General features: G+C 59.3%; 8 protein-coding genes across 8 annotated transcripts; 2 read left to right on the forward strand and 6 right to left on the reverse strand.

The window, feature by feature from the left end:
• Window positions 1–507: 507 nt before the first annotated feature.
• Window positions 508–2445, reverse strand: CcaverHIS019_0507760 (uncharacterized protein; the record flags this gene model as incomplete). The annotated part of the gene is made up of 6 exons (XM_060601972.1): window positions 508–1268; window positions 1303–1480; window positions 1516–1611; window positions 1699–1925; window positions 2024–2209; window positions 2355–2445. The coding sequence occupies 6 exons, from the start codon at window positions 2443–2445 to the stop codon at window positions 508–510; spliced, it is 1539 nt and encodes a 512-aa protein (XP_060458413.1).
• A 212-nt stretch (window positions 2446–2657) lies between these two features.
• On the reverse strand, window positions 2658–4259 carry RPT5 (uncharacterized protein; the record flags this gene model as incomplete). Its single annotated transcript, XM_060601973.1, has 6 exons — window positions 2658–2762; window positions 2804–2879; window positions 2915–3445; window positions 3483–3697; window positions 3744–4022; window positions 4083–4259. The coding sequence occupies 6 exons, from the start codon at window positions 4257–4259 to the stop codon at window positions 2658–2660; spliced, it is 1383 nt and encodes a 460-aa protein (XP_060458414.1).
• Window positions 4260–4559: 300 nt separating this feature from the next.
• Window positions 4560–5962, forward strand: CcaverHIS019_0507780 (uncharacterized protein; the record flags this gene model as incomplete). Its single annotated transcript, XM_060601974.1, has 5 exons — window positions 4560–4702; window positions 4743–4807; window positions 4841–4902; window positions 4991–5279; window positions 5319–5962. 5 exons carry the CDS (start codon window positions 4560–4562, stop codon window positions 5960–5962), a joined length of 1203 nt encoding a protein of 400 aa, XP_060458415.1.
• A 207-nt stretch (window positions 5963–6169) lies between these two features.
• On the reverse strand, window positions 6170–8867 carry HSP82 (uncharacterized protein; the record flags this gene model as incomplete). Its single annotated transcript, XM_060601975.1, has 4 exons — window positions 6170–8177; window positions 8344–8369; window positions 8530–8624; window positions 8711–8867. The coding sequence occupies 4 exons, from the start codon at window positions 8865–8867 to the stop codon at window positions 6170–6172; spliced, it is 2286 nt and encodes a 761-aa protein (XP_060458416.1).
• Window positions 8868–10418: 1551 nt separating this feature from the next.
• On the reverse strand, window positions 10419–12085 carry SHM1 (uncharacterized protein; the record flags this gene model as incomplete). The annotated part of the gene is made up of 4 exons (XM_060601976.1): window positions 10419–10475; window positions 10523–11740; window positions 11832–11939; window positions 12053–12085. The coding sequence occupies 4 exons, from the start codon at window positions 12083–12085 to the stop codon at window positions 10419–10421; spliced, it is 1416 nt and encodes a 471-aa protein (XP_060458417.1).
• A 1629-nt stretch (window positions 12086–13714) lies between these two features.
• On the forward strand, window positions 13715–17146 carry TOP3 (uncharacterized protein; the record flags this gene model as incomplete). Its single annotated transcript, XM_060601978.1, has 12 exons — window positions 13715–13918; window positions 14059–14321; window positions 14357–14529; window positions 14599–14857; window positions 14895–14976; window positions 15031–15167; window positions 15207–15798; window positions 15840–16439; window positions 16475–16650; window positions 16685–16824; window positions 16868–16957; window positions 17088–17146. The coding sequence occupies 12 exons, from the start codon at window positions 13715–13717 to the stop codon at window positions 17144–17146; spliced, it is 2775 nt and encodes a 924-aa protein (XP_060458418.1).
• Window positions 17147–17298: 152 nt separating this feature from the next.
• On the reverse strand, window positions 17299–23064 carry CcaverHIS019_0507820 (uncharacterized protein; the record flags this gene model as incomplete). Its single annotated transcript, XM_060601979.1, has 2 exons — window positions 17299–22571; window positions 22605–23064. 2 exons carry the CDS (start codon window positions 23062–23064, stop codon window positions 17299–17301), a joined length of 5733 nt encoding a protein of 1910 aa, XP_060458419.1.
• Window positions 23065–25919: 2855 nt separating this feature from the next.
• On the reverse strand, window positions 25920–27886 carry CLB2 (uncharacterized protein; the record flags this gene model as incomplete). The annotated part of the gene is made up of 4 exons (XM_060601980.1): window positions 25920–26075; window positions 26116–26787; window positions 26838–27626; window positions 27869–27886. 4 exons carry the CDS (start codon window positions 27884–27886, stop codon window positions 25920–25922), a joined length of 1635 nt encoding a protein of 544 aa, XP_060458420.1.
• Window positions 27887–27938: the final 52 nt, after the last annotated feature.

Raw genomic sequence — 27938 nt, forward strand, 5'->3', positions numbered from 1 at the left:
CTAGTTACAGAATGCGGTTTGCATCTGCGACAGGCTGGCTGGGACCGGCTGCGACAAGGAGAAGGTGAGGCTTGAAGGGGACGAGATCGAAAACATTCTGGAGAGGCACCAGGCCCTGCCACTTGGCAGGTTCGCAGGAGGCGGCTTCGCTCAGACTGCAGCACATCTTCCGTCGCTTCCATCCACGTCGATCTCGGCTTGGTTGGCTTGCTCAGGCTAAAAGGCGTAGCCGCCCCGATGCAAGTCGGTACCCAATCTTGGCAAACTGCGAGCTATTCGAACGGCCATGCCGTCATGCTCAGTGGGAACCTCCAACCACCGCATGCACATCTGAATGCCATTCATCACACCATCCTTGCTGCATTGTTGTAAACCGATGCGACATATGCTCGCACCGTGGCGCCAGGCACCGGTGGCCACCTGAGTCGTGGCGCTCCACGCCATCCGCACCGACGCAGCTCCTGTCTCCCTCTTGTCCTCCGCCGCGCCGAAGAGGTCCGTGCGCAGCTACTCCCCAACCTCAGGCTCCACATTCCATTTCCGAGCGAGGCGCAGCCAAAACTGCGCCTCGACTGATCCTCTCCCTCCCCACGGATTCAGGCGTGAGGCGCCCGTTAACGTGCGTAGGTTGTCGTCCGTCAGCTCCCACCCTCCAGCGGCCACGCCGATAAGCCGCGCGTACAGGTGGTACGCATTATGATGCAGTTGGTCCAGGATCAGGCGACCACGGCGGGCGGTGTCGTCGGGAATAGTGGTGGGGGCCACGATTGGCTGCTCATCGAAGGCCTCCTCGTCATCCTCATCACCACTAAGCTCGGACATGTCCGTCGCAAGGAGACGTCGTGCGTCCTCCTCTCCTTCAGGAAGGGCGATCGGGCCAACAACGTGTCCCCGGCCCATGGCGAACTCGCACACGCCCACACAGAGGTTCCACACGCGTTCCAGCATCTCGAAGACGATGAGCCAAATGCCTCCCGCTCGATTCGTGGCACTGAAGCCTACTGTCTCGGCGCGCACGCCCCTTGGCGACTGGTCCAGAAGGACAAGCGAGCGGTAGAGTGCCAAGTCGGCGAAAGCATATGTCGTACTTGTGGCTGTAGGCTTCTGGCCACTGCGGGGTTGGCACGTGAGGATCACAGGCGCTGACAATGCTTGGTCGCGAGGACAGCGGATATCCTCCTCGTCACCAAGAAGGGGGAGGGAGTTGCTCAGGTCGATTAACATGTCGTACCCGTCCGTGTGCGACTTGAAGACGGTGTCAGTCGTCGCTATTGTCAGCTAATGTCGCCCGCGTTGGCTCACTCGCAACCCATCCCCCTGCCCGCGCCTTGACAGCGTCGAGCTCCATGAGCCCGATGTTGCCGAGGAAGGCAGACGAGTGTGCCCCTGCGTTGGCAGCGGAGGATGGTGGAAGGCCCATTGCCCACACACACCAGCCGAACGCGCTGAGGGGCTGAATTGGCGGCGGCGAGTAGAGCAGCTACGCATCAGTGCTGTTGGTTTCGTTGCACGAACAATCCGTTGCCCCGACAGAGACGCCATGTACACGGTGACAATCGAAGGGCCAAGCATGGACAGCAGTGCAGGAAGGTAGGTCACTGGGTTCGCCGTCTATCGTTAGCAGATCAAACGGTGTACCCGACAACCGCAGCTCATCCGCGCAGAGCGACTGAGCTCACCACGGAGACGTATACTCACGCTGACTCCGCGCGCCAACCGTATCGCGACCGTCGCAGCGCTCTGCGCCACGGAACCAGTGAGGCCCTCGGCCTTATGAGCCTCCCACGTCGCATCAAGGAGCGCAATAGCGGCATCGTAGGTCGGGGAATTCTTCCTGAACGGGTCGCCGAGCTCTTCCAAGCTGTCATAGAGGTGCTCGAGGGGAGCGGCGAGGTCGAAAGCGCTGTCGGACGGCGTGGGTGGAGCTAATGTGAGCACTAGTTCACGAAGTGACCAGCAGACGAGGTGAGGGTTTGATGCCGATGGGGAAGGTAAGAAGAAAGGTCAATGACACACTACTCACCAAGCACGGCGCCCAGCGTCGCCATACGCCTCCCGCGTCCCGCGTCTACACCTTCGCGTGTGCGCGAGCGGAAGACGCCCGCTCCCGGGAGACCGTGGTGTGTGAAGACTACGAGATCAGAACCACGTGTGTGCAGCCCAGAGGGGAGGGTGGTGTGCTCGATGAGTGCGGGCGGAAGGGTAGTGTCTGCAGTCAGGAAGTGCGGGTGTCGTAATGCAAGTCAAGCAGTGGGCATCAACTGTCAGGCGCTGCGGTGATGCGAGTGAGTTGGGTTGGCGGGTGAGCGGGAGGGGGAAGGTGGAGGCGGTGCCCACCGTAGCTCCGTACGCACCGTCTGAGAGAGATCGGTAATACACAACTTCTTGACCTGTGAGGTCATCGAAGTGGGTGAGGAAGAGGGCTGCGAGGGGCAGCCACGACATTGCGAGGATGAAGAAGGCGATGTGGTAGAAGAGACAATTGTTATTGCGGCTGACTCCGAAGTTGGTGGACGCGTCCTGCCAGAATCCCACGCGTCCACGTCATAAGCCCAGCCAAATACAGTAACCATTCGATCACCACCATCAACCACTCACCAACTGCAGTGCAAATCATCACATAGTAGTCTCTACAGAACGTCTCATGCACGTACACCTTAAGCAAAGTAGTGGTGCTCCTTGGCCTTGCGGGCCTGCACCTCGAGGATGCCGCCGATAAAGTGCTCGTGCGACAGCTGAGTTGCGTTTTGCCTCAATGCGAGCTGCCGTTAGTTCAAGCGCAAAATACACAATTAGAACGCACCATGCCAGCCTCCACACACACGGCCTTGAGCTGGGCGCCATTCATGTCCTCTGTCGAGCGGGCGAGCTCCTCGAAGCTGGGCTTAGCGATACATCAAGCGGAATTACTCACTTGACACCCGAGTGGTTGAGCTTACGCGCGTGGATCTGGAGGATCTGCTCGCGAGCCGTCTCGTTTGGCAAGGGAAACTCGATCTTGCGGTCGAGACGCCCAGAACGGAGCAGTGCAGGGTCGAGAATGTCGATACGGTTAGTGGCGGCGATGACCTTGATGCGCGAGTCGCTGGAGAAGCCGTCCAGCTGGTTCAACAGCTCCAGCATGGTGCGCTGCACCTCACGGTCACCGGCCTTGTTGTTGTCGAAGCGCTTAGTGCCAACCGCGTCCAGCTCGTCGATGAAGATGATGGCAGGCGCCTTCTGCTTGGCGAGCTCGAAGGCGTCGCGCACAAGTTTGGCACCGTCACCGATGTACATCTGCACGAGCGAGGGGCCAGCGAGCTTGAGGTAGCATGCATTCGTCTGCGCCGCGCACGCACGCGCCAGGAGCGTCTTGCCGGTACCAGGTGGTCCGTACATCAGGCATCCCTTGGGTGGGGTGATACCGAGCGTCTTGAACTTGTCCGCCTGCTGCATCGGCAGCACACTGGCGTCAGCTCAAAAAGTCCGAAGCGTGAGCTCACATAGCCTCCACCAGCTCCTCAATCTGCTTGTCCAGCCCACCGATGTCGCTGTAGCTCTCTGTCGGCCGCTCGTCGACTTCCATCGCCTTGACTCGCGCGTCATACTCGTCTGGCAACTTGTCGAGGATTAGGTACGAGTCCTTGTTGACACCGATCAAGTCTCCGGGCTGCAGCTCGTTGTGGGGCACAAGGCCGATGATGGGGAGGAAGACGGTCTGGAGTGAGCATTGCGCTACCACTGTCGCCGCCAGCTCAGCTCACCTGTCGCGTCGACGTCTTGATAACCGCACACTTGGACTTCTTGGCGTTGTGCTCGTTGTGCGCGGCGCCATCCTGCGTCTCGGCGTCGACGTCGAGGATCTCCACGACCTTGGACACCAAGTAAGGGAGGACCTTGTTCTGCTTGATCTTGGTCGTGTTGTCCTGGATCTTCTCGAGCATCTGGTCGCGCTCGTGGCCGAGGCGTAGGTTCTCCTGGCGCATCATCTTGACCTCGTTATCGATCAGGCGCGTCTGCATGCGGATCTCCTGCACGTCTCCCTGAAGTCAGCTTAACACACTACCATGGTTGGGCATATTGCTACCCATGCTGTTGCTCACCTTGAGGACGTGCTCGGGGATGTCATCCCAGGTCTCCTCGACAGGCTTCGGGCTCTCCTCCATCTTGACGTCCTCGCCGGTGGCGGCTGCAGTCTCGGCGTCGGTGGAGCTCTCCGTAGGCTTCTCGTCCTGGGGAGGTGGGTTTGGGGGAGGGGGATCTGATGCTGGCGTAGACATGGTGAGTTGTGGGTGAAGATTGGGTGATATAGACGCACCAGCGAGCAGTCATCCTGGCGTCGTGGGCGACAACAGGTGGCGGAACCAAAACGCGACTCGTCAGCGGTGGAGTTGTAATGAGGGCGAAACCCAGCAAAGGATGGATTAGCATGTCAGATGGCATTAGGAAGTCCACGTGGCCTGACGTCAGTTGACTGGATCAATGGAAGTGGAGGATAGAGAACATCGACCTCGGCCGGGTGAGCATCCTAAGCTCCTTTTACTCCTCATCCTCCTGCCCTACACTCCGTCTCGGCCACGATGCCGCTCTCGACGCGCAATGCGTTCTATCTTAGGGCGTCGAATTATCGCGTCGTCCCGCTCTTCCTGTACCTCGACGAGCGCCATGTAGACTGGATGAGCAGCGACGTCCTCGAAGCCGTGATCAGCAAACTGCAGCCCAAGTTCGTCTAATATGGACTTCCTGATGACATCTAACCGCAGGATCAAAGATCTGTTGACGGTGTCGCGGTACGAGAAGAAGCACAAAGTCTACGTTGAGCGCGGCGGTGAGCTCTCCCGATGTGCTCTGCTGACAGCAGAGGGGTACCAGTACTGCTACTTCCTGCGGAACACGACGCGCACCGAGGTCGTGCTCCTCAAGGTGGGTATTTTAAACGTGTAATCACACGCGATACATCTCCTCTCGTCTAACTCTGACTATTCCGTCCTCCAATTTCGCTGACAGGCAGAAGAAGACGTTCTCCCTCCGCGCCCCCTCGCCACAGCCCGCTCCCGAGCCCGCTCCGCAACCAAGCAAGAAACGCAAGCGCGCTACACGCCCACGGATGGTGGACGTTGAAGTAGACATGGAGACCGCAAGAGATGACCAAGAACTGGAGGAGGAGGAGGTCGAGGTCAAAGCAGAGCCGCTCGACGACGGCGAGTACGTCCCGCCCAAGTCCCCGGCGGAAATCGAGGACGAGGAGCACGAGGTGCAGATCAAGGACTGGAAACCAGACGTGACCGTTGCGTACCAAGGTGAGTGATTTCGCTGCCATGAGATTCAGCTGACACCAGGCTTCGGCACATCCTCAGTGCAGCTCGTGCTTATCGTTGAGCCGTACCCGCCGCTCCCACCAGAGGAATACGCACCACCCGCGTCGCGCCTCTCCACTCGCTCTGTGTCCGCCATGACCAGCCGCAGCCGCAGTCGCACCGGCGTCAAGGGAACGCGGTACTCGTCTACCTCGCTCGCGCTCGATGCTGCGCCACGCGTCCCAGTGCCGCAGGTGCGGAACATGCGGAACGCGACGCGCTCAGCCTCTGTTGCGGACCCTTCACAGTCGTGGCGAGGCGGGTCGCGCAACCTGCGTGACGCTAGCGCTACGCCGTTTGGAGCAGGTGGGAGAACGAGAGGCACGCCGCTGTTCATGCCCCGCGACACGCCGTTTGACAATGACGAGGAGGACGAGGAGGAGCACGAGGCCTTCGCTGAGGCGTTACGAGACGGCCGCTTCCGCCTCCCCTCTGTTGCGCCACGCACACAAGACGAGGAGGACCAGAACCCATTTGACGAGCCGGAGGGTATGATGGCCCTTGGGGAGCGGCTGGTCCACGCATCCCAGATTGAGGAGAGTGTTATCCGTAACGCGGCGGGATGGGAGGAGATGGGCGAAGGCGAGACCAGCGATGTGCTGGGACCGCAGGAGCTAGGGGGCTAGCTAGAAGTTGCAGATGTAGCACTAGAGGAGGGTCGTGCCTATGGCAGTTCCGTTGAAGTTCATCAGTTGCCAGTCCATCACGCCACACGCAGGCGAACTATGAAACAATGCTGCATCATAAACACACGGGAACATAAATATGCTGCGGGATAGAGTGACCGCGCTGGCACACTCCACTACTACCTCTCTACACTATCAATCGGGCGCTTAGTCGACCTCCTCCATCGAGCCGCCGGCCTCCTCAAGGGCAGGGGCCGAGTCCTCGAGGGGAGCCTGGGCAGCCTCGACGGCATCGTCAATGCTAAGGCCGAGCGAGATCATGCGGTTGATGCGCTGGGCAAAGTCCTGGGGGTTGTTGAGGGTGAAGCCCGAGGTGAGGAGCGAGGTCTCGAAGAGGAGGACGGTGAGGTCGCGGACGGTCTTGTCGGCCGAGTCGCTGGCGACCTTGGTCTTGAGCTCCTTGATGATGGGGTGGTTGGGGTTGAGCTCGAGGGTCTTCTTCGAGGCCATGTACGACGACATGGACGAGTCACGGAGAGCCTGGGCCTTCATTATGCGCTCCATGTTGGACGACCAGCCGAACTGGCCAGTGACAAGGACGCAGGGCGAGTCCGAGATACGGTTCGAGACGACGACCTTCTCGACCTTGTCGTCGAGGATCTCCTTCATCGACGTGCAGAGGCCCTCAAACTCCTTCTCGTCCTTCTCGCGCTCGGCCTTCTCCTCGGGGGTCTCCTCGAGCTCGAGGCCCTCCTTGGACACGCAGACGAGCTTCTTACCGTCAAACTCCTTGAGCTGGGTAACCGCGTACTCGTCGATGGGGTCGACGAGGAGAAGGACCTCGAAGCCCTTCTTCTTGAGGACCTCGAGGAACGGAGAGTCCTTGACGGCCTCGAGCGACTCGCCGGTGAGGAAGTAGATCGACTTCTGGACCTCGGGCATGCGGGTGATGTAGTCCTTGAATGAGGTCATCTCGTCAGCCGACTTGGTCGAGTAGAAGCGGAGGAACTCGGCAAGCTTGTTGCGGTTGGTAGCGTCCTCGTGGATACCAAGCTTCAGGTTCTTCGAGAAGGCGGTGTAGAACTTGTCGAAGTTCTCCTTGTCCTCGGCAATCTCGGAGATGAGGTCGAGAGTCTTCTTGACAAGGTTCTTGCGGATGACCTTAAGAATCTTGTTCTGCTGGAGAGTCTCACGCGAGATGTTGAGGGGGAGGTCCTCCGAGTCGACGACACCAACAACGAAGTTGAGGTACTCGGGCATGAGCTCCTCGTTGTCCTCGGTGATGAAGACGCGGCGAACGTAGAGCTTGATGTTGTGGCGCTTCTTCTTGGTCTCGAAGAGGTCGAAGGGGGCGCGCTTGGGGATGAAGAGGATGGCCTTGAACTCGAGCTGGCCCTCAACCGAGAAGTGCTTGGTGGCGAGCTGGTCCTCCCAGTCGTTCGAGATGGCCTTGTAGAACGAAGAGTACTCCTCGGGGGTAACGTCCGACGGGTTGCGAGTCCAGATGGGCTTCTGCTTGTTGAGCTCCTCGTTCTCGGTGGTCGTCTCCTTGATCGTCTTGGTCTTCTTCTTCTTGCCCGAGTCCTCGTCATCGACCTCCTCGATCTTGTCGTCGCCCTCCTTCTTCTCCTCCTCCTCCTCGTCAGGAACCTCCTTCTCGACCTCCTTGGTGACGACGAGCTGGATGGGGTACGAGATGAACTCGGAGTGCTTCTTGACAACCTCACGGATGCGCTTCTCCTCGAGGTACTCCTTGAGGTCCTCCTTGATGAAGAGCTTCATTGAGGTACCGCGGCCGAGGCGGGGACCAGTAACGTCCTCGGTGATGGTGAAGACACCGCCAGCGGCCGACTCCCAGATGTACTGCTCGTCGTCGTTGTGCTTGGTGGTAACCTGCACCTTGTCGGCGACGAGGTAGCACGAGTAGAAACCGACACCGAACTGACCGATCATCGAGATGTCAGCGCCAGACGAGAGCGCCTCCATGAACGCCTTGGTGCCCGACTTGGCAATTGTACCGAGGTTGTTGACGAGGTCGGCCTTGGTCATGCCGACACCAGTGTCGCGGATGGTGAGGGTGCCCTCCTCCTTGTTGGGAGTGATGCGGATGTACAGGTCCTTCTCAGTGTCGAGCTGCGAAGGGTCCGTGAGAGCCGCGTAGCGGATCTTGTCGAGAGCGTCCGACGAGTTCGAAATCAGCTCACGGAGGAAGATCCTGTGGGGGGGTTAGCCTACTCGACGCCGATCATGCCGATCCCTCCACCTCCACCACCAAAAACTCGTCCACCACTCCAACTCATCCACACAAAGTTGTCTCTCGAGCTTTTCGCGTCGCGCTCCTTCTCCATGCATTCCCAAGCATTGGCAAGCATTGAACTCACTCCTTGTTGGAATAAAAGGTGTTGATCTAAAAAAGATTAGCATAAAACGCTTCAGAAAAAGCATCAGGAGCTCGTCTGGAGCTCGCGGCGTCGAAAGAGAGGTTCTGGGGTAGGTGGATAGCCAGTTTGGCACCAACCGCCGCCGAGAGACCACTCCTTCTACCCCTCCGATGTCAAAGTACTCACGATCAGGTCCATGAGCTGGGAGATCTCGGCCTGGAAGCCGTAGACCTCTGGGGCGGGGTTGACCTTGGACATTGTTGGTTGGGGGTGGGGGAGTGCTGGGGAGTCAGCAAACAGTCAACAGGGGCCCTCCACCGGCTAGCGGGCAGATTGCTGCTCACAGCAGAGGCGTATGCAAACTTACAAGGTGGTGTAGATTCTATGCACCTCTGTGCGTGGTGTTTTACCAAAGGAGTGGGTGGTTGGGGTTTGTGTGACGATATTTGACTGCGAGATGAGGAGACGCCAACGAGGCGACGTTCTGCACACTGAAGTTTCCAGGGGGCTCTTGGAGCTTCCATAAGGACCTGGAACAGCGCGGACAGTCGAGCACTCTCCGGCAATTTTCTGTTCAAGCCAGTCTGGCGAATTACACGTGGCAAGTGACGAGATTGAATTCGTGGCAGTGATGTCATGCTTCAAATATCGTTTCGAAATGCAGAGCTTGCTGATACAGTCGAGTTCAAGAAGTATTGCGACTAGGTCAAGGCCAAGACTAGAGTCGGTATAGGACCCTCTCGAGATTCTGGGGGTACCTTGGAAGTCAAACCAGGGCAAGGTTGCCTGGCGCCGCCTCCCAGTGCGAGCGTGGCATAGGCAGAGTCTCAATCTCTGTGCTCAACACTCTGGCAATTTAACCGCAATGCGTATTCAGGTCCGCCACTTCGTCGCATCATCGGGAGAGATGTAAGGTCGCGACAGAGCTAACTATTGAACTATTGAGAGTCCACTAGGGTGATGAAATGCAGCGCACCTTGGACAATGTCCGAGTGAGAGGAAGATAAAGTCTACGTGTTCTACATGCATCAACTCTCTACGTCTTCATACTAAAAATGACTTCCAGCTCCACGTCCCCCTCCCCTCCTGCTCTCCCCCCCCCCCCCCCCCCCCCCGCCCATCCAACCAGTGAGTCGGATATCGCCTCAGCTGTGTTGTCCTCTGCGTACTGCATTTCAGTCAGAGTGGGCACCCGCTGACTGAGCGAGGGATGGCGGCGGCCCGCCAAGACTGCGGGGGCCAGGCCGCCGTTCAATAGGCCGCGCAAGGTTGGTGGCATCTCTGTTCCATCGTCCACCTGTGTAGCTGAGGAGGGAACTGGGTTGCCCAGGTTGAATCCTGTCGCCCAATCCGCGCTGATCTGCGCTATCACACAACCCTAACCTTCCTCCAGTCCTCTTTGGCGCGTACACCTCAGCAGTGTCGCATATCACCTCATAGCTGCTACCCCTTTCCCCTTGCATATACTCGCTCTCCTCCCCGTATCGGGTTCCTCTGTAGCATGGCTATCTTCCGTAGCGCGGCCGTCCTGTTCCATGGCCATATCCAGTCCCCACTGTACATGCTCGCGGTGCACGCTGGCTGTCTGAACAATGTGGCACTCGACTGAACAAGCTCCTCTTGGCTCCGTATGTTTCAACGTTCTACGTGCAGCGTGGTGCCGAAAGGACGGATCACGTGCAACCGAGTTAGGATATACCGAGCAATTGGATCCTGTGGATCTGAGGAGACGTATCCGATGACATCGAAAGACAAAACGAGGTTAACGAGGACAAACGGCGATGAAGATGGGAGTCAAAGTGGGACCAAGCGGGACCAAATTGGCTCCCCTAATCTATGACACCTCCACCTCCACCAGACAGTGGCACTTGGTGTCAAGACTTCCTTCCATTCGAGGATCTAATCCAGCAACCAGAGCTGCTCGAGCGACGCTCATGTCCAAAGACGAAACTCTAATGAGACTGTACTATGCTACCCCTGCATCAGGTGAATGATACTCTAATACAAACTGCTATCTGTTGAATCCGGATCTCCCGACGCCCAATGACCATGTCCTGATCATGCTACACGCTCGTTTAGTCGAACTGCTTGATCGTCGACGAGTCGACAACAGAGGGAAGAGGGAACTTGATCTTTTCTGTCAGCTTTACTCAATGACAAAGAGGTGTGAAAGACTTACGCAGAAGTTCTTGACGTCCTCCTTGAGCTCCTTGACGAGCTTGGCAGACTCGCCGGTGCCCTCGAAGGCATCGACGAAGTCCTTGAGCTTCTTGGAGCCGGCCTCCTTCTGGGCCTGGAGCGAGATCTGGACGACGCGGTGGAGGAACTCGGCGACCTGCTCGACGTCCTTCTCGAACATCGAACGGGAAGTGAGGGCCGAAGAGCCGATACGGACACCACCTGGGACGAGGGCCGACGTGTCACCAGCGACAGCGTTCTTGTTGAGAGTGATGTGGACTGCGTCGCAGATCTTCTCGATCTTGGAGCCGGTGAGGCCAATGGGCCGGAGGTCCCAGAGGATGAGGTGGTTGGCGGTGCCGTCAGTCTGGAGGCGGTAACCGTGCTTGAAGAGGACGTTGGCCATGGCGGCGGCGTTGGCGCGGACCTGCTTGGCGTAGTCCTTGAAGGCGGGCTCAGCGGCCTGCTTAAGGGCAACACAGATACCGGCAATGGTGTTGTTGTGGGGACCACCCTGGCAGGCGGGGAAGACGGCGGCGTTGACACGGCTCTCGAGGTCGTCCTTGTCCTTGCGGAAGAAGATGAGACCGGCACGGGGCCCACGGAGGGTCTTGTGGGTGGTGGTGGTGACAACGTCGCAGTACTCGAAGGGCGAGTTCTGCTCGGCGGCGGCAACGAGACCCGAGATGTGGGCCATGTCGGACATGAGGTAAGCGCCCTGGCCGTCGGCGATCTTGCGGAGACGCTCGTACTCCCAGTCACGGGGGTAAGCGGAGCCACCGCAGACAACGAGACGGGGCTTGAAGAGGTTGGCGTTGGTCGCGAGCTGCTCGTAGTCGATCAGGCCGGTCGCGGGGTCGACACGGTAAGGGAACGACTGGAAGTAGATCGACGAAGCAGTGATCTTCTTCTTGGCAGTGTAGTAGCCGTGGGTAAGGTGGCCACCGTCGGGGAGACCAAGGCCCATGATACGGTCCTGGGGCTGGATCAGGGCGGTGAAGGCAGCGAAGTTGGCGGTCGAGCCCGAGTATGGCTGGACGTTGACGCCCCAGACCTTGGGGTCGAGGTTGAAGGCCTTGAGGGCACGCTCGCGGGTGAGGTTCTCAAGGACGTCAATGTGCTCGTTACCGCCGTAGTAACGGGCGCCGGGGAGACCCTCCGAGTACTTGTTGGTGAGGATCGAGCCGTTGGCCTGCATGACGGCGAGCGAGGTCAGGTTCTGACTGTTAGCCTCCGGTTACGTATCTCGGCCAGATGCCATGAAGCCATCAAAGACTTGCAGGGTCCCAAAGGCCCCAAAGGATGCTCACCTCTGAAGCAATGAGCTCAAGGCCCGAGAACTGACGCCAGGTCTCCTTCTCGATGAGCTCGTTCACCTCGGGGTCGTAGACCGAGATGTCCTCATAGAGCATCTTGTTCTGTGCACGGTTAGTCTCTGCTCATGTGATCCGTGATCCAAAGTCAGTGGTGATGTCGAGACCAAGCCACGTTCGTGGCACGGTGACATCAAACCACACTCTGTGATACTTACAAAGTCATTGGGGATGGGGATAGAAGACGACATCCTGACGAATGGGCGGAGCGCGCTAGTGGTAGATGTGGAAGAGAGAAGAGAAGTGCGGAGGGGATTGGTGAGAGAGCGGAGGGCTGGCATTTAGAGGATTGTAAACGGGGGGAGAAAAATCGAGTGGGAGGGGTTGATCCCGAATCAAATCGATGGCGCTACGTGAACGGAGTTTTGGATCCGTCCGGTGACGATTGGGCGTTCCTGTGGCGCGTCAGTATTCTAAAACCAAAAACGCAACGCAACCAGCAACGCCAGGCTTGCAGGGACAGCGACGAAGGTACGGAGGGCCTGTCACCCTCACAACTGCCGGTCCCAGTGCATGTGCGCGCGCCTCTCTACGGCAGCCGCGCGACAACCGCGTACCTGTAAGAAGGGGGAGGCATGGTTGGTAGAATTTGGGCATTTGTGGGCTTTAAGTGGTCTGGCAGAGGGGTGCCAGGGCTCTTCAGCCAACCAGATTCACCCATTCCGTGCCCTCCACCTCTGATGACCGCCGCATCATGCCCACACCGGCTCTGTCACACCCTCCCCTCCCAGGATATCCCTCTCTTGCTAGCCCAGAACTCTCACTACCGGCTGGGTACAACGCCCACTACCATGCACGTCCGTTCTGTACTCACGAGTGCCAGATATGTGCGTAGGTGCAGGTAATGAGCTGGGAGGTGCGGTGGTGCAGTCGAGGCGGTTGCGTCGAATTCGCCGTATGTGATGGTTTGGTGATGAGGATGTGTGATGCGGGGGTATGAAGCGTCAAGCAAGGCAAGAGGTCCAAGAGGTTGTGACTTATATCGAGTGACCTTGGAGAGGTACCAAGTGCTTGTTTGAACAACGGCTACTGCCCATGCCCACCCAGCTCCCAAAAGTGGAGGCAGATCCCGGCGACTTGTTGGAAATGACACCGAGGCCTCGCACCTGATATCGTCCCGTGCCACACTGCACCTGGGCAACATGTCCAACTTGGTCCAATGTTGGAAACTGCGAGTTTCCAAGCTTTCGCGATGTATTTTCCAAGCCCAAAACGCCATCAAGTCGCCTACCAATGCACATCCGTTCTCGCCGCTAGCTTGTATCACAATCACGGCTGGCCGAGGAACGGATATACACGGTGTATCTGGTCGCGCGGCTAGCTTGAAGCGGGGCCGAGTCTAGATCGCTAGCGGCCGAACAGGCCGGTGGGGAACTGAGCGCATTCGGTTGGAAACGCGCACAACATATTGGAATGTTTACATGTTTACGAGCTTGACATGGCGATCTTAAAGATCTGGACAGTAAAAGCAAACTGCAAGGACCCCGTATGCCTCCCCGTTGGCTTTTACTGTCGACACTTCGGCAGTTCTCAATCAGTGAGCGTGCATGACGGTGTGGCCTAGCCTTCAACGCCGGCATCTCGCCGCTCACCACGATTGATGCGCCGGGCTGGACATGTGCCGATCCGTTGATGGCCTTACAGGACCCCAGTCCGTGCAGGCGCGGAATCAAAATACACATCAACAATCGATCAGTGGTGGAGGTCAGCCGAGCTGTCGCAATCAGTCGCGTCAACCACCCAACTTTCTCCATCTCTCTCCTTCTCTCTAACCTTTATATCTACATCGATATCGCCCCCATTAACACTCCGCCCCCGAGATGCGGGTTCTTTGCGTTGCTGAGAAGCCCAGCATTGCCAAGGAGCTCGCCCGCATCCTCTCGGGCGGCCACTTCGATAACCGAGCGGGGAAGAACAAGTTCTGCCGCAACTTTGACTTTCCGTACCGCCTTCCTCCTCCATTAGGAGACAGCCGTGACTGCGAGTTTACTGTCACGAGTGTGCTGGGCCATCTTACCGAAACTGTGAGTGCGCTGCTTCGCGTGCAACCAGTCAGCGCTGTAGAGGAGATGTGGCGAGGGGTCACGGCCAACGACGGCACATCTCCGCAGCGCCTTGTTGGCCGTCCTCGGACTCAATTAGGCGTTCTCTCGCTAATGTGCAGGACTTCCGTGACGAGTATCGCCAGTGGTCATCATGCGATCCATTTGCTCTCTTCGACGCGCCAGTTGTGACCAAGGTGGCCTCTGATCACCGACAACTGGAGCGAAATCTCCAGGACGAGGCTCGGAACGCAGACATATTGATGATCTGGACTGATTGCGATCGCGAAGGCGAGCACATCGGCTACGAGGTCGTCGAAGTGTGCCGCCGTGCCAACCCGCGCTTGCGAGTGAGACGAGCGCGCTTCAGCGCCATCATCCCGAAGTGAGTGCCAACACTTGCGGCCTCTAACCCCCAAGCCAGATCCACGATGCCTGCCGTCAGGCCGATGATCTCGACATGCGCATGGTTGATGCAGTCGCCGTGCGGCAGGTGCTTGACTTGAGGATTGGTGCCACCTTTACCCGCTTCATGACGATGACGCTTAAAGGCAGGATGGGGGAGGATTTCGACCAGAAGTTGATCAGTTACGGTGAGTTGCAGGTTTTGGTAAAGGTGGAAAGGATTAAAGCGCGTGGCTCACTCGGTGCGCTGACTCCAGGCCCATGCCAGTTTCCTACACTCGGCTTCGTCGTTGACCAGTACAACCGCGTCCAATCGTTCGTCCCGGAGCCGTTTTGGAAGATTGAGGTTATGATAGAGCGCGAGTTCGAAGACGAAGAAGAACCGGTGCAGGTCAAGTTCACATGGGCCCGGATCCACGTGTTCGATCTTCCGATCGCACTTCTCCTTTACGAGGAAACGGTAAACAGGCCAACGGCGACGGTCATTAAGGTTGAGACCAAGCCGACAACTAAGCGGTAAGTATCTGCATCACGAATCCGGATTAACACCAAGCAAGCCGTACCCTTTGACCACGGTAGAGCTCCAGAAAGCAGGGTCGCGCCTCCTCGGCATGACTCCCAAACGTGTGTTGGATGTGAGTTCCAATTTGGGACGGCATTGTGTAAGCCGGGGCCAAAGCTGACGGGAGCTCGCTGAGAAGTTGTATCAGAAAGGTTTCCTCAGCTATCCACGCACCGAGACGGACGAGTATGACCGACAGTTCGACTTCATGTCCTTGATCCAAAAGCAGACCCACGACAATGCGTGGGCGGCATACGCGCAGAAGTGAGATTACTCACCTTATTCGCCGCTGACGCCGCCCAGACTCATCGACGGCGACTTTGAGCGACCGCGTAACGGCAGAAGGAACGATAAGGCGCATCCCCCGATCCATCCCACAGCAGCTGCACTGAACGTTGATGCGGATGAGCGCCGGGTCTACGAGTTCGTAACTCGTCGTTTCCTCGCAAGTTGCTCGTCCGATGCGAAGGGCAAGGAGACCTCTGTGGAGGTCGAGATTGCGGGGGAGTACTTCTCTGCCTCTGGTCTCATCGTTCTCGAACGCAATTACTTGGACATCTACCCGTACGACAAGTGGGCAGGGAAGAATCTTCCCGACTTCCAGTTTGGCGAACAGTTCGTGCCCGACGTTTGCGAACTGGAAGAGGGTACGACCACCAAGCCCAAGCTTCTTACCGAAGCCGATCTCGTCGGTCTTATGGACAACAACGGGATCGGTACGGACGCCACGATCGCTGAGCATATCGCCAAGGTCATTGATCGTGAATATGTAATTGCCAAGAAGGAGGGCAAGGAGAACTTCCTGATACCATCATCTCTGGGCGTCGGACTTGTCGAGGGCTATAATGCCATTGGCTTCGATCGCTCTCTCAGCAAGCCGCACTTGCGACGTGAGGTGAGTAGTGGAAGGGTTTCGAACCCAGGGTCTGACCTCAGACTGAACACCGTCTGGAACTCATCTGTGATGGGCAACAGACGAAGGCCGAAGTGCTGTCAACCAGCGTCGAGGAGTACAAGGAAGTGTTCATCAAAGCCCGTCGCGACTTTGACACAGTCGTCGACTCTGTCGCGGAGTACCTCCATGGACACGGGGAGGTGCAACAGGCTGTGCGTAATGCAGCTCGCGGAGGACGTCGAAGTGCACGTGATGCGGCAACCCGCGGGGCCCGCGGAGCAGCTGCCCGTGGAGCCGGTCGCGGCGGGGGTTCAGCGCGTACCGGGCGGAGACGACAAGACTCCGACGACGATGACAGCGACGGCGGGCCTGCCGCCGGCGGTGGCCGTTGTGGTGGCCGCGGGAGTACCCGAGCCAGGGGCACCAGGGGAGGGTCGACGCGAGGACGGGGTGCAAGGTCCAAAGCGGCAGACGGCGCTCCAGCTCCGAAGCGACAGCGGAGGGAAACAAACAATGATGAGCTTCCTGAGTGTTCGTGTGGTCAGCCGGCCGTCTCACGGACTGCTGGGCAGAGCACAGCGAATGCCGGCAGGCAGTTCTACGCGTGCGCCAAGCCCCGAGGGGAGCAGTGTGACTTCTTTGTAAGCAGCACTTCAAGCGCTGTCACTAACACCAGTCGTGGGCTGATGGTGGTGGTTCGACGTCGGCTACTAGGGCGCCAGCGAGACCTCCGGCCCAAGGGCAGCGCGCAAACGGCGCGGCTCGCAACGGCAGAACCGTTCGCTGCAACTGCGGCCTCGAAGCGACCTCTGGCATCACCGCAAGCGGACCCAACAAGGACCGGGCGTATCGGTGAGCTGCAGTTGGAAACGGAGGCTGACAACAGCGCATGCCCAAACACGCGTAACGCGCGCTGCGGGTTCTTCGAGTGGGCCGACGAGGACGGGAATGGACCGGCGGCGGGAAGATCTCAACTTCGAGGAGGGGGAGCGGGAAGGCCGGCGCCATCGAGTGGCGGGTCTGGAGGTGGGTGGCTGTGGCACTGACACATTACGGTGGCTGACAACAGCGTGCTTCAATTGCGGTGGTCCGCACTGGGCGCGCGACTGCCTCGAGGCTGCCGGAGGGTCCAACTCACGCAGCCGCGTTGGGCAAAGAGGTGGCGGACGAGTTGGAGGAGGAGGAGGAGGAGGAGGAGGAGGAGGAGGAGGAGGAGGAGGAGGAGGAGGAAGTGGTGGTGGTGATGGTGGATCTAGTGAGCTTCTATGAACCGTACCAGCTGACAACAGACGTATGTTTCAATTGTAACGAGCCTGGCCACTGGGCCAGCAACTGCCCCAACGCTTAGAGCACCCCTCAGAGTATGTACTGTAACGATGTATCGCAACTGCAAGATTCCAGTGTTCTTCATTGCTATAGGGTATCATACGTAGGATAAGACTACAAGCGGCGCGCCGGCCGCGATCCGGAAGATACATTAAGCCCTCTTTAATGGGGCAATTAGGCCTCGGCGGCCATGTCGACGTGCAACGGGCGGAACGGCGCGCCCGTGCGCTTGGGGCCATTGTCTGCTGGGCTCGGCGTGCCCGGGCCCGGAAGGGCTCTAGGCGTGACGAGCGCTTCGAGCTCGGGAGTGCGCGGAGTGCGAGGCGACTCATGGTCATCGCTACCGGAGGACCAGCTCTCCTCAAAACTTGTGTCGGCTTCAGCTATGCGACGAAAAGGCCCGAGTTCCTCGATCTCGACGGCGGTCCACATCCCCAGGCCCACCGGAGCCGCCGAAGTGGGGTTGCTCCCAGCCGGCGACGAATAGTCGACCGCGACGCTGCTGCGCGTCTCCGGTACAACGGGTTGCGCCTGCCCCGAGAGGACAGTGCGCTGCGGGGCCTCGTCGCGCTCACTGCGACCAAACCCCGCCGCAGCGAACATGTTGCGGATACCGCCCGAGGTGCGGCGCACGTGCTCGCGCACGCCGGCTGCAGGGACGTAGTTCGAGCTCGTCTGGGTGCGCGTCTCGGAGCGGCCCTCCTGCTCCTCCATCTCGGGGCTGAAGGGGACAACGTACATGCTGCTTGCGTCGCGCATGCGCGAGTGCTGGGAGCGCTGGCGAGTCGGCGAGTCGGGGAGAGCGGCAAAGTCCTCGGTGGGCGAGTCAGTTATCGTTTCCGTGTCGAGGTGGAAGGTGCTAGACTCCTCCGAGTGGCCGTCCGCCGAGGGGGGAAGCGGGGGCGGAGTGAGCTCGGTGAACTCGGTAGAGGAGACGGGCATGGTTGCTGAGCGCTGGGCCTGGCATGTGATGCCCAGGGCTGACGGCATGGCGGTCGACGGGAGCTCTGTGGAACCGAACGCGGGGGAGGAGACGTTGCGCTTGCGTGCAGCGCTGGCAGCTAACGCGACGGGCATGGAGCCCCGTCGTTGAGTGACGGGATGGGTGAACGCGGGTTGCGGCACTTGGAACAAGGCGACACTAGGGGGTTGCGCACTGTTCGAGTAACTGGGCAGGGAGGCGTGGTCATCAGGCGAGACGGTCGCGTTGGACGATGCCGTCTCGAAGCTGGTGGTCGACGCAGAGGGCGAGTCAAAGTACTCGCTGCCCATGTCGCCCAAGGGGGTTGTGTAGATCGACGCACCATCGTCTGACGACGAGCCACGCCGACGGCCCGAGAAGACGGAACCCTGACCCGACTCGAGACCTGTCTGCACGACAGTTGCGTTGGCGTTGCACGCTGGGGTTGCACTCGTGACAGGGAGCCCGGCGACGCCGCCGAGGTTGGGCGAGGCGGACTTGACAGTCTTCTCGATCTTCTCGTCGATCTCGTCGAGCGTCTCGGAAGCCTCCGCGAATGCTGAACTCACAGCCGACGAGACGGCAGAGGCGGCCGAAGCGGCCATGGAATAAATCAACGAGCGCTGCGCCGGGCGGGGTTGGATGCCCTCCGCGACCGGCGAGACGCCGAGGCGCGTGGGCAGCGACAACATCGAGTGGCCAACAGGCAGGGTCTCTTGGCTGCTGGTGGGCGGTACCGATTCGCTGCGCGGACGCGGACGGTCCTCGACGACCAAATGGGTTGGTTGTACGTCCTCGTCCTTGTCCACGCCCTCGTCCTCGTCCACGTCGACCGGTTCCTCGACGAGTGCCTTGTGGCCCTCGATCTTCTCTACGAAAGGCGTCTCCTTGGTCGTGGCAATTCGGGTAGCCTCGTCGCCCTCGGTCTCAGCGACTGGGGTGTCGAGGGGCTCCTTATGAGTAGCGTTAGCGGCCGGGTCATCCTCATCGGTCACAGGGCGAAGCGAGAGGAAGCCAGCGTTCGGCTGGATGGAGGGCGTCTGGACAGACTCGTGCGTGTCCACCGAGCTGCCGTCGAGGTACGCGAGGCCTGGCTCGATGGAGGCCGCATCGATGTCGGACCCGGGCAACTTGGGCTCCTTCGGCTCCAAGAGCTCCTCAGTCTCCGCAGATTCGGCCTGCTTGGGCTTGGGCCTGCTGGAAATAGACGTGGCTGCGGCAGTAGCAGCTGCAGCCAGGGCAGATGCGCCAGCAACAAGCATCGCCGGCATACCCGACGACTTGGTGGGCGTGGCGCTGTCTCCGAATGACTCGCCCGTCGGCGTCGCCTGTTCACTCGCGAGACTGGAGTGTGACTCGAGGGTCGGGAGCGTGAACTCCGAGTCTGAAGGCGAGCCGGGCTGAGCGGGCTCGTCCACTTCATTAACCTGTGTCATGTTGGCGGTCGAGGTGAGGACGGGTAACGTCGTCTGGGCGATGGACGTGCGGACAGCGGTGGTGACGACCGCGGGCGAAGTCTCGCTCAGTACGGGCGACACGACGTCTGCCTCTGGCTCCGCAGCCACGTCGAACGACTCGCCGCCCTCATGCGAGCGCGCCGGCGTCGCCGTTATGATGTTGATGACCGGCGCGGTCCCCAGGTCAGTCAGGAGCTTGGTGTTGGCCGCCGCCAGGTCAGGAGTCAGCCTGTGCGGTGCCCGAGTAGCGACCGAGAATGGACTTCCGGCCTCCGGGACGGGCACGGGGATCGCCGAGTGGGGCGAATTGAGAGAGTCGGGATGCAGAGGTGGCACAGACACGCGACGAATCTTTTGCGCGGGTTGGAATAGCGCCGGCGGAGCGTCCTTGGGCTTGGGCGGGAACGAGAACGAAGTGTTCTCCTTGTACTCGGGCGACGAAGGCTTGCCCGGAGACCCAGTCTTGGAGCTTTCGGTGGCCACGGCAACAGCGGTGCCAGCAGCGGCAGCGCCAGCCAGAGCGGCGACTACGGGTACAGGAACTGACGGCTCCTTATTGATACGGAGCGGCGCTGTCTCCTTGTCCCTGCCCTTGTCCTTGGATCCGGCACTGAGGCTGCTCTTCTTGGTGATCTTGAGCGGCAGGGTGGTGTGGGGCTTAGGCTCGCTGTCAAACGTCGTCCACGAGGCCGGAAGCGGCTTCTCGTCGAGCTTCTCAATCTTGTCGGCATGCTCCTTGTCCTTACGCTGGTTGAGGTATTCGGCCTCCGCCTTCTGCACGACCTGCATCGGCGCAGGCTTGCGCACAAGCGCTGCTGCCTGTTGGATAACTTCGGCTGACGGTGCCTGCTCCGCGAACGGGTTGGAGGCGCGCTGGAATGACTGCTCAGACGCCGAGCGGGGCGGGCCCGCCGCAATTGGCTCTGAAGCAGAACGAAACTGCTGTACCAGCGCCTGCTGTGCCTGCTGGTGCGAGGCGATCGCGACATGCTGCTGCCGGAGGTACTCTGTCGATGAGGCGGGTACCACCGACTGCTCACGGCGCGACTGGCGCTTGACGTCGTCCTCGGTCTTCGCGCCGTCCAGGAAGGGAGGAGCAACGGTGACTGGCGCCGACTCGCCGCGGAGCTTGGCCCCGGCAGTGGCAATAGCTTGAGGCAGAGGCGCCTGCTTGGGAGCCTGCTTCGAGATGCTCGAGTCTGGATACTTTTTGACGGTCGAGGACGGCTTCTCCGGCGCAGCAGGAGGCGCAGGTACAGGCTGTTCGGTATCGGGAGCCTCAGCACCATTCGTCATGCGCGGCACTGGGACACGAGCGGTCGTCGGAGGACGGGGGGGCGGCTTGGCACTGACAGGACGAGGAGTCTCGTTGAGACCCTTCATCATTGGGGAGAACGCAGGAACAGCCGGGAGCTCCTGCGTCGAGGCAGACTTGGTAACGCCATTCGGCTGGGGCGGCACCTGCTGGCGAGTGGGCGTCTGCGGGGCTGCGCGCTGATACGACGACGGAACGGACGGCATATCGGGGACAGGCTCAGTGTCCTTATTCTTCTTTGAGAAGAGCGCACTGATGGACAGGCGCTGCGACAGCGTGCGCGTCCGCTTTGGAGTCTTGGTTCCCTCCTCCTTCTCCACAGGCTTCGGTAGCGCTTGTGCCAGAGACGACGGGACACGCTGGGCCTCGGGAGCGCGGCGAGTGAGACTGGCCTGGCTGCCATTCGTCTGCTGCATGCGCTGCTGGCTGGCCGCGAACTCGGTCGAGTGCTCAAAGTTGGCAAAGGGCGACTCAGCGCGGGGCGGGTTGGCCGGGGCACTGATACCCTTGAGCTGGGCGCTGACGCCACGCTGCTGCAAGCTGGTCTGGCTCGAGTTGAACGCGGCAAAGACGTCAGGCACCATCTCGACCGCTGGCTCGGAGGGCTGGGCGTTCGAGTTGGCAGTGAGAGCCGCGAGTGCGTCAGGCACAACCTGTTTGTGTTCTTGCAACGCTGTGGAACTCGACATTGAGGGAAGAGCAGGCACGGGAGGCGCGTCCTGTGTTACGAGACGGTTCCCAGCGTGCAGCTCGGGCTTGCTCTGCGACTTGCGGAGAGCCTTGAGCTCAGCGCTCTTCGAGCTGCTGAAGAGCTCCTTGATCGACGCCCGCTTAAGGAGTGTCTTGCGCTTCTCCGAAGTGGTCGATTTGGGTGTTTCGGGGAGCTGAGGAATCTCGGGACGGGTTGGGGTCTTTGGTGTCTTTGGTGTCTTGGGGGTCTGGGGCATCGGCGGGAGGTCGTCAAAGTTGGGCTTCTTCTTTTTCGAGAACATCGCCGAGAGGGAAAGAGATCGGCGTCGCTGGGCCTTGGGCTTGAACGTCGGTTCTGTGGGCGTGACCGGCTCCTTTGCCATCTTGCCCTTTTGGAACTTTAGAGACTTCAGTGCTTGAGGCGTCTCGGGCCGCATGGGCTCCGGCACACCGCGAGCGCCAGGGGCAGACCGCTGCTGCTGCTGTGATGGCTGTATGCGCGGGTCTTGGGGGAATGCCTGTGACGGCGGTGGCGGTGCTGGGCGGGTGGGGAAGGGCAGGGAAGAGCCCATCTTGGGCTTGTCGACTGCGGGCACATTGCCGCGACCGTTTGCCTGTCCCGTGGCTGGAGACGGCAGCTCCTCAACGAGCTCGTTCCACTCGGCGTCGAAATGAGCGCCACTCTTGCGCTCTAAGTCGTTGATTACCTGCTCGGGTTTCTTGGGCATGACAACCGCCGCGACAGAGGACCTGTGCTTGCGCCCGAACGGCGGCGTTGGCTTTTGGAAACCGACCACCGGCACTCCTCCAGCTTGTGCTTGTGCGGTGGGTCCAACCGAGACCCGTTGCTGCTGCGCGATTTGGGGCGCGGCGTCGTTGGGGATGGTCGGGAGCGACGCTGAGCGGGGCGGTGACGGAGCCGAGGTGTTCATTACGTGAACAGGCATCGACATGCCGCGATGAGGGTAGTCATCAGGAGAAGGGGATGTGCGGGGGTACAGCGTGACGGGTGCGTCTGCGTCGTCTGGAGTCAGTGCGTTCCAATCAGCCAACTTACCAGGTGGTGGGGTCAAGACGACGCGCGGGAGCACGTAGTCATCGGCGAGGAAGGGGCTGGCTGGTAGGCGGATGGGAGGGGGGAGCTGGGAGGTGCGCTGGACCGGGGGGAACTGTCTACTGGCCTGCATGTGATTGACGACGCCGAGAGGCGGGGATGCCATCGCCGGGGCCGGGGGCCCGCGCTCGAGCGACTGCACCATGGGTGCTGGTGCGGGCGCGGCAGCAGCAGCGTAAGGCGAGGCACCGACGCGTGTCGAGCCCACGAGGGCTGCCGCGCCCGCAGCCGCCTCGGCGCGGTTGTCGTACGCGCTCGAATGAATGAGCGAGTGGTGGCGACTGCTGTGGTTGCGGGTGCGGAGGAGCTCCTCGGTCATGTCGGCCATGGACATGGGCCATGTCTCGCCCGACAACTCGCCTGGGTGCGGCGCATACTTTGGGTGGGGAGACTGGGCCAGCATGCTGGTCCCTAGCGAGAGGTGTGTGTCGTTGCTGTTGGGATGAGAGCTAGATGGCGCGTGTGCAAAGGAAGTCAATTAATGAATGTGTGACAAGTGTAGGGATCGGGACGGCCGTGCGTGGTCTGACGCTGACAAGAGACACAGGCTGAGATTGTGCCAAAGCCGGACGTGTTTGGGCAGGGTATAATCAAAGGAAGGTGTGTTGGTGTGAGTTATAGTTGTAGACAAGAGACCAGGATAGAAGAGATGAGAAGAGAAGAGAGAGAGAGATGAGGAGAGGGTGGAAGGAGGAGTAGGGATGGGTAATGGGAGGAAGGTGAGAGTGTCTACTGTCTACTGTCTACTGTCCACAGTCGACAGTCTACTGTCTACTGTCTAGAGAATGTTATGCGAACTTAGTCTCCTGGATGTCTAGGCAGGGCTAATTGGTCGTCTTTACCCTGAACTGTCCATCACCCAACACCCATCCCACCCAAAGACAAGTTGTGTTTGCTGATCCTTTGGTCTTTGGTCTTTCAACCTCTTTCCGTTTACCGCGGGTGCCAGGCTTAGAGCCTTTTAATTACTCCTAACAGCTACTAATGCTTGAATGTACAGTTATACACGCCTTGGCCCTTAGAGCCCTTGGAGGAGCCCTTGGACAACTTCTCATCTTGACAATGTTTCACTCCCCCTATGACCTCGTAAGGGCCCCCTTTGTTCAGGGAAACAGTTCCCGCCTCGTGCCTAGATGTTTTCTTTGGGTCTTTCTCCTTGACAGGTCTTTTGATGTTATTTACCTCTCGGCATTGTCAGCAGATGTTGAAATCCCCTTTTTACTATGTTACACTCTCTCCCTTCAATTTCTACCACTCCCCTGAAACGGGGGTAGAAACAGTTCCGGCATCATGCCACCATCTCGTCATCAACGCGTCTGGTCGCGTTCCCTCCTCCTCCCGCCCATCCCGTCCTCCGCTTCCATACTGCATTCTACAAAACCCCTCCCGGCGCGGGTTCCTCCCTCGCGTCGCTGGTTCCGAGCCTCCCCGATGACTGGCTCGTTCTCTTACCCCTACCCCTTTCCACCCGAGCAAGCACAGAAACCCAAAGTCGTGAACAAGCTCCAGAATTTGAGTTGGGTGTGGCGTTGGGTATGCAGCCGATCACGCACAAACATGCCCCACCTCGGACTCACTGCCATTGTGGCGTACGACAGCACTCAGCCGTTGCGTCGCGACCGTTTCACAAGTTGGTGCTGCTGCTGTATGAAGCAAGCATATTTACGCTCGTCCAATGGTCAGCTACAAGCCACGCCGTGGTTCTTGGGCAACTCTTAACCTCGCCAGCCATCTGCCGTACTGATTTGACCTCGTTCCTGCACGATCAACAACAGGCGGCGTCGTCGACCTTGCTGGCCAGAGGTTGGGTTGAGCTTCTAATGTTGGGACTGACAGACCTGATGTTTGGTGATTACTCGATACAGCTTGCTTGGGTACAGTCTTCCCACCCCTGGCGTTTGGGGTCCGTCTCAACGTTCCGGTTCTATCTTTGGGTCCGGTTTCTCCGGGATGTGCGCCTCCAACGCATGACACTTGTATACGAGCATGTCGCCAGCAGTGCATGTACATGTACATGTATCGAAAGCAACGCTCCATCGGAAGTGGTGTGGCCCCAGTGCCTTGAGCCAACTTGAAAAACACAAACTTTGACAAACAACTGCTTCAGGGCAGTAAGCATGCATCCAACAAACGTCGGCCAGTTGCGCCTCCAATTTCGTCTGAACTGTTCGCCCTATCATCGGGTAAAAATGCAGCAGAAGGCGCTGCCGATCCCCGAAGAGCATGACGTGATCTGAGGATGAGGGTGGGACCGATGTGGTGAGCAGCTTCATTCATTCATTCATTCATTCATGGAATATGTAGCCATACAACCACGCTCTGAACCGCCTGACCCAATATCCGAGTTGTCAAGTCTCAAAGTCGAGCTAGTAACCATGCGTGCGGTTCTCAACAGGCAGTCAGAGCTGAGCGGGTGTGTGCGCCACGTACGGATCCTGCTGCCATCTAACAGCCAGCGGACAATGGTGCGGTCAAGCAGACTGACACGTACCGTACCCATCACTGAGTCTAATGGGGTGCGGGGTCGTCTAGTCGACAAACGGTTTGATGATTGCAAGTCTATATTGAGGAATGTGAGGCTGATCGGCAAAAGAAGTGATGGAACGGCTTTCAAGCGATCACTCTGTTGGCACTTTCAAGCCTAAGACATTACAACTCATGCTGATGTGATTGGCATCTGCGACGCACCTTACCCTTCAGGCGTCAGCGCATACCCACGTGTGAGTAGTCGCAGCATGGAAACACCACGCTTCCACAATCGTGGTTCAGTGTTTCCCACTCGTACGCATACAGACAGAGGGGCACGTAGTGTGTGTTCGAGAGGGCGGTGAGTCTGGGTTGCATGAAACGCGTGATGGCGCGTGACGCCACACGCACATGAGTGACAGACCAAACATTACTGACACGTTGGTGATCGAGTCGTTGAGAAATATGTTGATGTCACACATGATTACCTTTCGTACAGTATCCACACATACACACACACTCTCTCTCTCACACACACGGCACTCATTACAGGGGCACATGATGCATCGACCCGCTACGAGACTAAACAGGATACGGCAGGGCGAGATCTGAACAGGCACAGGTGCCATGCAATGCAAATGGAAACATGCGAAGTGTCGGGCGGCTGACCTCGACATTGCGCCACGGGGACAAATTACTGGTCGATGGTGAGGGGATGTTGGGGACTGCTGATGATGTTACTGGAGTGGGTATCTTTGGGCGGGAGCGTGACATGTCGTGAAGGAAGGATGCTTACGCCGAAGGGCTGTTGGGAGGGAGGGGCGCCTGCTGCTCACCGCCGAACTCGGCCTCAAGCTCGCGGCCTTGGTTCGACGACCGCCCCTTGGCAGAGTCGGGCCAGCGGTGCTGGGCCCACTCGCGCACAAAGACAGAAGCCTTGAGGTGTTTCTGACGTCAGCAGATGCCTGCAATGTAGAGAAGTACTTACCCTGCTGGCATACTTCTTGAAGAAGGCAGTCGACGTGTCGAGCTCCGGGTCGACGGCATAGTCAAGCATGACCTGCGCACACTCGAGCAGCTCGTGCTGAGCGTACGTCGAGTAATGAACCATGTTGGCATGCCATGGCCCACGGTCGAAACAGAGCCGCGCGAGCCACATGGCAGCAGCAGCAAGCATGGAGGGTGGGTAGGGGAGAAGACGGTGGTCGATGCAGCTAATCTCGATAAAGAACTTGGCGACTGTGCGGCTGTGCACGTCGTAGCCGTCAGCCTTGGAGACGCGGCGCAGGAAGTGGAGGGGGTTGGGGTACGCCAGGTCGAAGTCGAGGGTCTGGAGGAGGTAGCGCTCAGCCCGCAGAATCTCGTCGACGTCGTAACCGCCGTCAGCCATGTGGAGGAAGTGGGTGACGGAGGGGCAGATGACCTCCTCGTACTTGGCCGCGACGAAGAGGGCCGTTAACCCGACGAGCTGGAACTTCTCCAGAGAGACGGTGCGAGCAGTGAGGAAACGGTCGATGAGGTTGATAGCGATGAGGAGCGTCTCTGGGAGGAGTCGGAACTTGGTGTGTACCTCGACGATCCAGTCGTTGAGTATCTGGCGCATCTTCCACTGCAGCTCTTCCTGGTTCTCCATGTACTTGGAATCAGGCATCGTCGACTTCTGAGACATGTCAGCAAATTTTCCCTTCGACTATAGGCTGCTTGACTCACCTCCAGCTCCATCATGTACGCGAAAGCGTCGACCACGTACTCGGACACCATAGTCGGGTCCCCCTCATCCTCGGCGTCGAGGTCGGTCCATCCATAGTCCTTAGGGACAGGAGCCTTTGAGCTAGGCTCGGCCACTGCCACCACCTTGTTGTCTGCGTCGTAGTTGTCCGTGAAGACGTCCTCGGGAGTGGAAGGACGGGGACGTTTGGGAGCAGGGCCGTCCTCGGTGATAGAGACAGTTTCCTTCAACTGGCGACCAGGGCGCGCGGTCGAGGTGGAAGTCGAAGTGGACGCAGCGGAGACAGCGGAGCCGTGGCGAGAGTACCCTGGACGGGGACGAAGGTTGGTGGTAGACGAGGTGACGCTCCCGACCTTGCGCTTGACGGCGACGGTTGGCTTCTCCTCGCGGGCCTCAAGGGTAGTGGAGCGCGTAGTGCGACGCACAGCAGGCTGGGATGTCTCGCGGGTGGCCAGAGGACGCCGCTCGGCCGCCTTGCCCTTGTCTCCCTTGGCCGCGTTTGGTGCAGTGCCAATCTCGCCGAGCGCAGCGCGACGGCGCGTGCCTGGCTTGTTGACCTGCGATGTCGAGGTACCAGTTGGAATGGGCTTATTGTCGGCAGTGGTCGAGCGGGTGGTCGCACCCAGTGCCGACGCGGTCCGCTTCATCTGGGGAATGGCGGTGTTGGCTGCATTGTTGCCAGTGTTGGCTGCGGCAGAGCGTGCACGAGTGGCAATGGTGCCCGCGGGAGGAGGAGCGTTCTCGTCAATGCGACGGGTGGTGCGGCGGGTCTGTCATGTGAGCGGTGGTCCGTGAAGGATCGCGTTTTGGTAGAGCTAATGTGTGGATGTGCTTGGGCCATTTCAAACACACGCGTTGTCGACCAGCCTTCCTCTCAAACATCTGCCAATCGTTGTTGACAGACGGGCGTTGGCCAGCATACGATCGTGTATGGCAAGCAGTGCGAGCACTGGTGTGGATGGGGATGGGGTGGTGTGTGTGTATGGGGAAGATGGGTTCAGGGTATACTCACTGGGATACCGCTGGCCATGGCGAATGGTCAATGTTTGCGACTTCGAGGTCGCTGGTCGTCCAACGACGAG

Source organism: Cutaneotrichosporon cavernicola, assembly GCF_030864355.1.
Source record: "Cutaneotrichosporon cavernicola HIS019 DNA, chromosome: 5".
Taxonomy (NCBI): Eukaryota; Fungi; Basidiomycota; class Tremellomycetes; order Trichosporonales; family Trichosporonaceae; genus Cutaneotrichosporon; species Cutaneotrichosporon cavernicola.